The sequence below is a fragment of the Teleopsis dalmanni genome, chromosome 1, assembly GCF_002237135.1.
Source record: "Teleopsis dalmanni isolate 2A chromosome 1, ASM223713v2, whole genome shotgun sequence".
Classification (NCBI taxonomy): Eukaryota; Metazoa; Arthropoda; class Insecta; order Diptera; family Diopsidae; genus Teleopsis; species Teleopsis dalmanni.
Genome location: NC_051846.1, coordinates 226,205,030 through 226,217,311, shown reverse-complemented (window position 1 = coordinate 226,217,311; position 12,282 = coordinate 226,205,030). Strand labels below are relative to the sequence as shown.

Genomic DNA, 12,282 nt, shown 5'->3' with positions numbered 1-12,282 from the left:
TAGAGATGATAATGCGGTCTCTACAGACCTTCCTTTACAGTACGCATGTTGTGATTTTGAAAGCCTTTCATCTGGTATCTCTTTCCTAATGAAATGCTCCAGAAGCCTTTCTAAAGTTTTTAAGAGGAAAGAGGATAGACTAATCGGTCTAAAATCTTTAGGCGTAATATGGGAGCTTTTGCCAGCTTTAGGAATAAAAACGACCTTTGTCAATTTCCATTTCTCTGGTATATGCCCCAAGGTAAGACAACCTTTAAAGATTGGTGTGAGCCAATTGCAAGAGATGTCCCTTGCTTCATGAAGTTGGGCTGGTATAATTCCATCCAGGCCCGGTGATTTGTATGGTAGAAAGCTATCTATAGCCCACTTAATTTTCCTTCTGGTGACAATATTATTCACCACAGATGAGTCACATGTAGACCCCTGGTTTATTCCAAGGTTATTTGGTATGTCACTATCTGGGAAATGTATATTCAGTAACAATGCCGCCGATTCTTCGCTGCTATGTGTCCACCCATTGACCTCGTCTTTTAAGTAGACTAGATTAGAGGGTTTCTTCGAGAGAATGCGCCTAAACCTTGCTGTTCCTTGACAACCCTCCACGCTTTCACAGAAGGCTTTCCAGGAGCGTGTTTTGGCTCTTTTTATTTCATTTTTATATATTTTTAGACTGACTTTGTAGATGTCCCAGTCAGTGTTAAGATTACTTCTCTTGGCCTTGTTAAACAAGTTTCTGCTTGATTTCCTAAGATCTCTTATTTCCTCGGACCACCACAATGGCTTTTTCTTTCCCCTCTGTGATTTTAGTGGGCAAGAACGGTCCAAGGCTATGTTGCAAGCTTTTGTGAAGGTTTCCACAACGTTATCTAGCGATTGAGGAGTCTCTACTTCTTCAATAGGATATAGAGGAAGTAGATTTAAGCTGCTGTAATAATAGTATGATTGCTTAATAATTTTCACTAGCGCTACTTTAGCTACATCATATATAATTAAATAATATATAATAATATAATAGAAAATTTAGCTACTAAATAAGTTAATATAAGTTTGGTTTATTTGAAGTGCTTTTTATAACTGCGGACTTTGTTAAATCGAACCCTGGCAAATATGACTGTGATGACGAAGTTCGTATGGTGGCATTTAACTTTATTAAAATGTGTGGAGACTTGCATTTATGCAAACAAATAACAGAAGTTTACGATTTGCATAAAATATCAGAAACGATCTCATCTGTACTCAGAGACATGGCCTCGAAGGATATGTACAAAGAAGTGAGTATATAATACTGCACGTCTATATAATTTTTAAAAAGTTAAATTGGTATTGATTTATTTAAGGCTTTATACTGGGCATCAAGTTTAGATATAATGGATAAATTTGAAACGGAGGAACTCCTTTTTCCCCTTATTTTACAAGAGAAGACTACCGTTGTGGAGACTTGCATTGCTGACAAAGAAGCTGAACAAGTTAGGCTTGTTAAGTTCTTAGATACATTAATTGATAAGAAAAAAAGTGTTGTAGAATACTGCGAACCTATATTTTGGTATGTAGTAAATTGTTAATATTAATTAAATAATTTTTTGTTTTAAATAATTAACAATTTATGTTTATATGTTTATGTAAATGTTTTCTTTTTTTAGCAAATATAACATAACAGTGATTCGAAGTGCTTATATGAACATACGTACAATGTCAAAATTGGTATCCAGATTATCGAAGAAGTACAACATAAGTAGCGAGCATATACCTAATTTTATTTTTGGACACGAATGTAGTAGCTTACGCTATTACTATCATGAGTTTAAAGACGGTAAAATAAGTGTAGAAGCATTTCGTGAACAACTCATGATCACTTCAAATGTCGAAGTACATAAAAATTTATTATACCATATCTGTGATTACGATGTAGAGGAGGCAGTTCATTGGGCACGTGTTATCAATTTACCACCTGATGATTGTCCCGAATTAGTACAACAAACATTATTAAATCACCAAACCACAGAAAGTACAAATAGTCAATATGTCTATAATTCGAATTTAAATGATAAAATACCTAAAGAGGGTTATATGACTCTCGATACGAATGCCGTTAAAATATTACACGTTGAATGTAATCAAGAAATGTTGGACATGATAAATCATCTAGAAACTCAACAAATAATAAGTTTCGATTCCGAGTGGAGATCAACTGTTTGTGTTGACGCAAGTGTTTCTCTATTGCAAGTGGCCACGTACGACAATGTATACATTATAGATTGTGATTCAAATAATATAGCCGCTGATTTATGGACAGCTTTCTGGCAAAAAATTTTTAACAATACTGAAATTCTTAAATTAGGATTTTCTATTGCTCATGATCTGCATATGCTCACAAAATCGCTTAAATTAAAAACTCTTATGCAATACAATTCATCTTATTTGGACATACAGACTTATTATTCAAAGTTGAAATGGAGATCTATAAAATTTCCGTACGACTACAGCGATGTTAGTGGCGAAAGCTTGAGTTCAATAGTACAACTTTGTTTTGGCAAACATTTAAATAAAAGTGAACAGCGTTCAAACTGGGCTATTCGGCCTCTGCGACCTGAGCAAGTTATGTATGCAGGCAAGTATTTATTAAAAGCTCTTAATATGGCTAATTCAATAATCTTTGCGCTTTGTTTCTAGCATTGGATGCTTACTGTTTACTTCAAATCTACAATGTTTTCAATGAACTCTTGACGAAGGTTGGCATTAATTCGGAAGACGTTGTCAATAACATTTTGATGAATCATGAGCATTCCAAGAAAAAACGTCGCAATAAAACTCCAAAAAAACAGAAAAAAGAAGAACACGAGACGGTTAGGTAGGATCAGGATCGTATACTATTGCTGAATTTGAATAGATTGTGTTTGCAGAAGTATATCCTAGTATATTGTTTTTGATAAAATTTTTGTATACAATTATTAGAAATAAATGACTTGTTGGTCATTAACAATGTGTAAATGTTTCATATAATCAAAAATAAAATTTATATGAACACATAATTACCTAAAAACCCATTTAGGTATACACGTATTTCTCTTTGTTATTAATATTTTTAAATTTAACAAGTTTTCTCTTAACATAATCGACGATGAATTATTTTATTACAATTCCTAGTTTAAGTGATAGTCTAGTGTTGTGGCTGCATTAAAGAATCTCACAATCTTAGATATAAAAAATGGTTTTTAAATTCAAGTTTGTAATTATTACTTAGAAGTTTAGGTATTAAATACTTATATTTGTAATTATTAATATAAAGCATAGTTTTTCGTATTGACGACTATTGTGACAGAAGTGTATAATATGAAAGAGGGTAAATAAGTGTATAATATAAAATGTGGAATGATATTAACATTGAAGATTAAATACTACAAAAAAAGTAGTCGCTAAATTTTAATCACACTTTGATAATTTTCATAGCAATATCGAGGATTTCGATCCATTTAACTATGTCGCCTTTTAGTTTTTCTAACTCTTCGTTAACATACAGATTTATTTTTATGAAGTAAACAAATGGAAAAAATAGATTGAAGATCACATATAATGATCAAAGGTAGTACTTAAGCGCTTTATACAGAGGTTCTTATTTCTAACGTGTCTTCATCGATAACTTACTTCCGGTACAGTTATCTATTTGTTAATTAATGGTATCTGTGTATTATGTTACGATAGATCAAGACTTGCTTTCATCAATTATAGATTAATACTGACATTGTTTCAATTTGTAATATACGATTGTAAGTGGTATTTTGTGAGAGATGTTTCAGAGCGGCTTCTTAGAGAACTTCGTGGTAATTTCACATTATTTTAGGTCTTTGTTGTGAGAAAATGTTGGTTACGTGAGTACTGTATGGGTGTCGCGGTCATTAACTTGCGCTATTAAGAGTGTTCGGTTATCAAAATTCTGTTGTTCCACACCAATTAAAGATATTGGTATATTCTCACGTACTTAGCCGGCTTTGTATAATTTTACTACAATTTATACAAGAACATAAAAAAACCAAAGTAAATAAATCAAAACATGTTAAGCGCTATTGTTTAAATGCAAACGAAGTTTTTTTTATTGATTAGAATAGATAATATTTGAGCTGTGTAAGAAATTGTTGGCATCAGGAGGAATCTCTGACTTGATTGGAAGTACTGGTGACCATTTGGGAATGTGATACTTTAAGAATTTTCTGAGTTAATTTTTATATTTCATTTTTTGAACTATATTTCTATTTCTTTTATTTTTCTTTTATTTCTTTATGTATTTTTTTATTTCATTAGAGAAGAAAACTTTCATAAGATGCTGTAACATGCCCGATTCATATTCTTCAGTACCACCACCTCTTCGGTCTTTTATTCAGGTACGATGCTTTTCTTATAACAAGGAAAAACAAGGTAATGTTGTAAGGATGTCTGTATCACACTGATTACTGCCACCCTTACTAGGGTTAACACTGGTATGAATAAACACTTCCATTTGGAGACAACTATTGATTCATTTGAAGCGTTTTTCGTTGCCAGAAAGAAGTTTGTTGTGTTATCCTTGCTCTTTCTAGGAGATTAGATGAAGTAATCTGATAAGTCAATTTTTATTGTCTCTGTTAAGCCAGTGAAAAAAAGGGTTTACCGTCATCTACTGTTCAGGGCAAAGATATAAAACAGTGACTGATGGATTCAATAACCAAAATATTAATAAAAATATTTGCACTTTATATAAACAAAAATAAATTGTTATTTCCGGTTAGATTGTTTTGATTTGAAGTCAAATCAAAGTGCATCGAATTTAAGTCTTGAGTCACACTACAAAATATTTAAGTAATTTAATATTTTATTTTTAAATAACACGTATAAGACCGATAAAAGCAGTTAAGTCTGTTAATTAAATTATATGTAGTGCAGAAAATATGCTCCTATTTACTTTGTTTGGTATATATGTATATATATATATATATATATACAATACTTACTTTTAAGAACTCTAACAAATCTTAGCAAAAATAAAATATATAAATATTATTATTATATTATTATATATGTACATATAGGCATATACTATATGTATATGGTATAAATTGTATAACAAACGCTTTTAGCTTTTCACGTGCTGTTTTAAAGATACACTTAAATATATGTATATATATAGATGTATCAATAATTATATTCTTAGAAATTCGTATTAATAAGAAGAAAAAAATAAATAGTGCAAATAAAATCAAATATTTTCACATAATATTTTGCAAGAATACAGCCCGAAGCTGGGAAAAAACTAATAAATACGACTTCCCATAGCTAAATTACTCAGTTTGTCCGTGAGTTTAAAGTGCATCAACTATTCAAAATCGAATTGTGAAACTGTGAAAAAAGTGTTAAAAAAGAAAAAAAAAAACAAATTAAGAAAAAAAAATAATAAATCCTTAAAGAAAATCCTTAAAATACCATTTGGGAACTTCAATGAATTATGGCAAAATGTATTATAATTTTACTGATTTTCGTAACAACTACTACGAGTTCACCAATATTTGGTTCTCGAATGGAAATTATACGAAAAAGCCCGTATGAAATATTAATAAGATACCGTATCAATCCCACACAAAGTATAACAACGAGAATTATACCAATAAATACAAACAAATTAACAGCAACTACATTGTCAATTCGAAATGCCATAAAAACAACAACAACATCATTAAATCTTAATCCTACAACCATCTTACGAACAGTTACAACCGAAAACCCTAAAACACCAGTGCCATTTACAAATACTAAAGAATTCACCAAAGCAACACCTTCAAGTGATTTTACTCCCAGCATAACCCCAGTAAAAAATGTCAAAATGAGTAAATCTCTCACAAAGTCACAAACTGAAATAACTTCCGATAATACGCCTAGTGAATTAATCACATTTGCCAAAGCAACAACAACAGAAATCCCAAAAAGTAATAAAGATACCACGGCAACAAAACGTATATTTATTTCCGACCCAACGTGGGCAACTACTGAAACTCAAATAAAAAGCACAACAAACAAAATTATGACTAATAATGGAAATACTAATGGACAGACAGGTTCCATACCAACAACAAAACGTGTTAACATATTAAGTCAAATCGTTAATTCAAACAAATCTACTCAATCTACAACAGAAACATCTGCACGTAGTACCAAAAGGACAACAATACCTACGAATGTAAACCAAAACCCCGCAAAGCTTAAAAATGCGTCTTCCTTAAGTTCAAGCACAAGGAAAGTATCTACGATTGTTACATTTTTTTTAAGTAATCGTCAACCTCACGAAAACACATTTACTGCCGTATCAACAAAAACGCCTTCAAATGCAACGAGTACAAATAAAAATATTCCATTTATAATTTCAACTGAATCGTCTTCAACCTCTTCAACAACTAGAGCTGCAGAGAGCACAGAACCAGTAAGAAATGCAACAACAACTATTGGTTCGGTAACCACAAGTCCAGCATCTGCCACTACTGTATCTCCAGTAAGTAACCTTAACTCTACTGCAACAACTACATCCCATATCGATTCACCACAACCGTCTCCCAAACCATTGAGTGTAAACAAAAATATTCTACCTGTAATTTCTACTGTATCACCTTCAACCACTGCTACAACTAGAGCTGCAGAGAGCACAGAACCAGTAAGAAATGCAACAACAACTATTGGTTCGGTAACCACAAGTCCAGCATCTGCCACTGCAGTAAGTAACCTTAACTCTACGGCAACAACTACATCCGATATCGATTCATCACAACCGTCTCCCAAACCATTGAGTGCAAATAAAAATATTCTACCTGTAATTTCTACTGTATCACCTTCAACCACTGCTACAACTAGAGCTGCAGAGAGCACAGAACCAGTAAGAAATGCAACAACAACTATTGGTTCGGTAACCACAAGTCCAGCATCTGCCACTACTGTATCTCCAGTAAGTAACCTCAACTCTACGGCAACAACTACATCCGATATCGATTCATCACAACCGTCTCCCAAACCATTGAGTGCAAACAAAAATATTCCACCTGAAATTTCTACTGTATCACCTTCAACCTCTGCAACAACTAGAGCTGCAGAGAGCACAGAACCAGTAAGAAATGCGACAACAACTATTGGTTCGGTAACCACAAGTCCAGCATCTGCCACTACTGTATCTCCAGTAAGTAACCTTAACTCTACGGCAACAACTACATCCGATATCGATTCACCACAACCGTCTCCCAAACCATTGAGTGCAAACAAAAATATTCCACCTGAAGTTTCTACTGTATCACCTTCAACCTCTGCAACAACTAGAGCTGCAGAGAGCACAGAACCAGTAAGAAATGCAACAACAACTATTGGTTCGGTAACCACAAGTCCAGCATCTGCCACTACTGTATCTCCAGTAAGTAACCTTAACTCTACTGCAACAACTACATCCGATATCGATTCACCACAACCGTCTCCCAAACCATTGAGTGCAAATAAAAATATTCCACCTGAAGTTTCTACTGTATCACCTTCAACCTCTGCAACAACTAAAGGTGCAGAGAGCACAGAACCAGTAAGAAATGCAACAACAACTATTGGTTCGGTAACCACAAGTCCAGCATCTGCCACTACTGTATCTCCAGTAAGTAACCTTAACTCTACTGCAACAGCTACATCCGATATCAATTCACCACAACCGTCTCCCAAACCATTGAGTGCAAACAAAAATATTCCACCTGAAGTTTCTACTGTATCACCTTCAACCTCTGCAACAACTAGAGCTGCAGAGAGCACAGAACCAGTAAGAAATGCAACAACAACTATTGGTTCGGTAACCACAAGTCCAGCATCTGCCACTACTGTATCTCCAGTAAGTAACCTTAACTCTACTGCAACAACTACATCCGATATCGATTCACCACAACCGTCTCCCAAACCATTGAGTGCAAACAAAAATATTCCACCTGAAGTTTCTACTGTATCACCTTCAACCTCTGCAACAACTAGAGCTGCAGAGAGCACAGAACCAGTAAGAAATGCAACAACAACTATTGGTTCGGTAACCACAAGTCCAGCATCTGCCACTACTGTATCTCCAGTAAGTAACCTTAACTCTACGGCAACAACTACATCCGATATCGATTCATCACAACCGTCTCCCAAACCATTGAGTGCAAATAAAAATATTCCACCTGAAGTTTCTACTGTATCACCTTCAACCTCTGCAACAACTAAAGGTGCAGAGAGCACAGAACCAGTAAGAAATGCAACAACAACTATTGGTTCGGTAACCACAAGTCCAGCATCTGCCACTACTGTATCTCCAGTAAGTAACCTTAACTCTACTGCAACAACTACATCCGATATCGATTCACCACAACCGTCTCCCAAACCATTGAGTGCAAATAAAAATATTCCACCTGAAGTTTCTACTGTATCACCTTCAACCTCTGCAACAACTAGAGCTGCAGAGAGCACAGAACCAGTAAGAAATGCAACAACAACTATTGGTTCGGTAACCACAAGTCCAGCATCTGCCACTACTGTATCTCCAGTAAGTAACCTTAACTCTACTGCAACAACTACATCCGATATCAATTCACCACAACCGTCTCCCAAACCATTGAGTGCAAACAAAAATATTCCACCTGAAGTTTCTACTGTATCACCTTCAACCTCTGCAACAACTAAAGGTGCAGAGAGCACAGAACCAGTAAGAAATGCAACAACAACTATTGGTTCGGTAACCACAAGTCCAGCATCTGCCACTACTGTATCTCCAGTAAGTAACCTTAACTCTACTGCAACAACTACATCCGATATCGATTCACCACAACCGTCTCCCAAACCATTGAGTGCAAATAAAAATATTCCACCTGAAGTTTCTACTGTATCACCTTCAACCTCTGCAACAACTAGAGCTGCAGAGAGCACAGAACCAGTAAGAAATGCAACAACAACTATTGGTTCGGTAACCACAAGTCCAGCATCTGCCACTACTGTATCTCCAGTAAGTAACCTTAACTCTACGGCAACAACTACATCCGATATCGATTCATCACAACCGTCTCCCAAACCATTGAGTGCAAATAAAAATATTCCACCTGAAGTTTCTACTGTATCACCTTCAACCTCTGCAACAACTAAAGGTGCAGAGAGCACAGAACCAGTAAGAAATGCAACAACAACTATTGGTTCGGTAACCACAAGTCCAGCATCTGCCACTACTGTATCTCCAGTAAGTAACCTTAACTCTACGGCAACAACTACATCCGATATCGATTCACCACAACCGTCTCCCAAACCATTGAGTGCAAATAAAAATATTCTACCTGTAATTTCTACTGTATCACCTTCAACCACTGCTACAACTAGAGCTGCAGAGAGCACAGAACCAGTAAGAAATGCAACAACAACTATTGGTTCGGTAACCATAAGTCCTGCATCTGCCACTACTGTATCTCCAGTAAGTAACCTTAACTCTACTGCAACAATTACATCCGATATCGATTCACCACAACCGTCTCCCAAACCATTGAGTGCAAATAAAAATATTCCACCTGTAGTTTCTACTGTATCACCTTCAACCACTGCAACAACTAGAGCTGCAGACAGCACAGAACCAGTAAGAAATGCGACAACAACTATTGGTTCGGTAACCACAAGTCCAGCATCTGCCACTACTGTATCTCCAGTAAGTAACCTTAACTCTACTGCAACAACTACATCCGATATCGATTCACCACAACCGTCTCCCAAACCATTGAGTGCAAACAAAAATATTCCACCTGAAGTTTCTACTGTATCACCTTCAACCTCTGCAACAACTAGAGCTGCAGAGAGCACAGAACCAGTAAGAAATGCAACAACAACTATTGGTTCGGTAACCACAAGTCCAGCATCTGCCACTACTGTATCTCCAGTAAGTAACCTTAACTCTACTGCAACAACTACATCCGATATCGATTCACCACAACCGTCTCCCAAACCATTGAGTGCAAATAAAAATATTCCACCTGAAGTTTCTACTGTATCACCTTCAACCTCTGCAACAACTAAAGGTGCAGAGAGCACAGAACCAGTAAGAAATGCAACAACAACTATTGGTTCGGTAACCACAAGTCCAGCATCTGCCACTACTGTATCTCCAGTAAGTAACCTTAACTCTACTGCAACAACTACATCCGATATCGATTCACCACAACCGTCTCCCAAACCATTGAGTGCAAACAAAAATATTCCACCTGAAGTTTCTACTGTATCACCTTCAACCTCTGCAACAACTAAAGCTGCAGAGAGCACAGAACCAGTAAGAAATGCAACAACAACTATTGGTTCGGTAACCACAAGTCCAGCATCTGCCACTACTGTATCTCCAGTAAGTAACCTTAACTCTACGGCAACAACTACATCCGATATCGATTCATCACAACCGTCTCCCAAACCATTGAGTGCAAATAAAAATATTCCACCTGTAATTTCTACTGTATCACCTTCAACCTCTGCAACAACTAGAGCTGCAGAGAGCACAGAACCAGTAAGAAATGCAACAACAACTATTGGTTCGGTAACCACAAGTCCAGCATCTGCCACTACTGTATCTCCAGTAAGTAACCTTAACTCTACTGCAACAACTACATCCGATATCGATTCACCACAACCGTCTCCCAAACCATTGAGTGCAAATAAAAATATTCCACCTGAAGTTTCTACTGTATCACCTTCAACCACTGCAACAACTAGAGCTGCAGAGAGCACAGAACCAGTAAGAAATGCAACAACAACTATTGGTTCGGTAACCACAAGTCCAGCATCTGCCACTACTGTATCTCCAGTAAGTAACCTTAACTCTACTGCAACAACTACATCCGATATCGATTCATCACAACCGTCTCCCAAACCATTGAGTGCAAATAAAAATATTCCACCTGAAGTTTCTACTGTATCACCTTCAACCTCTGCAACAACTAAAGCTGCAGAGAGCACAGAACCAGTAAGAAATGCAACAACAACTATTGGTTCGGTAACCACAAGTCCAGCATCTGCCACTACTGTATCTCCAGTAAGTACCTTAACTCTACTGCAACAACTACATCCGATATCGATTCACCACAACCGTCTCCCAAACCATTGAGTGCAAATAAAAATATTCCACCTGAAGTTTCTACTGTATCACCTTCAACCTCTGCAACAACTAGAGCTGCAGAGAGCACAGAACCAGTAAGAAATGCAACAACAACTATTGGTTCGGTAACCACAAGTCCAGCATCTGCCACTAGTGTATCTCCAGTAAGTAACCTTAACTCTACGGCAACAACTACATCCGATATCGATTCATCACAACCGTCTCCCAAACCATTGAGTGCAAATAAAAATATTCCACCTGAAATTTCTACTGTATCACCTTCAACCTCTGCAACAACTAAAGGTGCAGAGAGCACAGAACCAGTAAGAAATGCGACAACAACTATTGGTTCGGTAACCACAAGTCCAGCATCTGCCACTACTGTATCTCCAGTAAGTAACCTTAACTCTACGGCAACAACTACATCCGATATCGATTCACCACAACCGTCTCCCAAACCATTGAGTGCAAATAAAAATATTCTACCTGTAATTTCTACTGTATCACCTTCAACCACTGCTACAACTAGAGCTGCAGAGAGCACAGAACCAGTAAGAAATGCAACAACAACTATTGGTTCGGTAACCATAAGTCCTGCATCTGCCACTACTGTATCTCCAGTAAGTAACCTTAACTCTACTGCAACAATTACATCCGATATCGATTCACCACAACCGTCTCCCAAACCATTGAGTGCAAATAAAAATATTCCACCTGTAGTTTCTACTGTATCACCTTCAACCACTGCAACAACTAGAGCTGCAGGAGAGCACAGAACCAGTAAGAAATGCGACAACAACTATTGGTTCGGTAACCACAAGTCCAGCATCTGCCACTACTGTATCTCCAGTAAGTAACCTTAACTCTACGGCAACAACTACATCCGATATCGATTCACCACAACCGTCTCCCAAACCATTGAGTGCAAACAAAAATATTCCACCTGAAGTTTCTACTGTATCACCTTCAACCTCTGCAACAACTAGAGCTGCAGAGAGCACAGAACCAGTAAGAAATGCAACAACAACTATTGCTTCGGTAACCACAAGTCCAGCATCTGCCACTACTGTATCTCCAGTAAGTAACCTTAACTCTACGGGAACAACTACATTCGATATCGATTCATCACAACCGTCTCCCAAACCATTGAGTGCAAA

The 12,282-nt window shown here is 36.6% G+C and overlaps 2 protein-coding genes across 2 annotated transcripts; both read left to right on the top strand.

Annotated features, from left to right (window-relative positions):
- The first annotated feature begins 1,060 nt into the window (after positions 1 to 1,060).
- Positions 1,061 to 2,982, top strand: LOC119672457 (exonuclease mut-7 homolog). The gene is made up of 4 exons (XM_038083510.1): positions 1,061 to 1,271; positions 1,338 to 1,543; positions 1,641 to 2,608; positions 2,671 to 2,982. The coding sequence occupies exons 1-4, from the start codon at positions 1,131 to 1,133 to the stop codon at positions 2,850 to 2,852; spliced, it is 1,497 nt and encodes a 498-aa protein (XP_037939438.1). The 5' UTR covers positions 1,061 to 1,130; the 3' UTR covers positions 2,853 to 2,982.
- Positions 2,983 to 5,473: 2,491 nt separating this feature from the next.
- Positions 5,474 to 9,629, top strand: LOC119667553 (integumentary mucin C.1-like). The gene is made up of 2 exons (XM_038076858.1): positions 5,474 to 6,442; positions 9,567 to 9,629. The coding sequence occupies exons 1-2, from the start codon at positions 5,474 to 5,476 to the stop codon at positions 9,627 to 9,629; spliced, it is 1,032 nt and encodes a 343-aa protein (XP_037932786.1).
- The last annotated feature ends 2,653 nt before the right edge of the window (positions 9,630 to 12,282 follow it).

Bases quoted from the DNA above. Each gene is read 5' to 3' on its own strand.
- LOC119672457 (XM_038083510.1), top strand. From the start codon at position 1,131: ATGGTGGCATTTAACTTTATTAAAATGTGTGGAGACTTGCATTTATGC. The intron at 1,272-1,337 runs GTGAGTATATAA...GATTTATTTAAG, and splicing joins CGAAGGATATGTACAAAGAA to GCTTTATACTGGGCATCAAG. The intron at 1,544-1,640 runs GTATGTAGTAAA...TTCTTTTTTTAG, and splicing joins TACTGCGAACCTATATTTTG to CAAATATAACATAACAGTGA.
- LOC119667553 (XM_038076858.1), top strand. From the start codon at position 5,474: ATGGCAAAATGTATTATAATTTTACTGATTTTCGTAACAACTACTACG. The intron at 6,443-9,566 runs GTAAGAAATGCA...TTCCACCTGTAG, and splicing joins CTGCAGAGAGCACAGAACCA to TTTCTACTGTATCACCTTCA.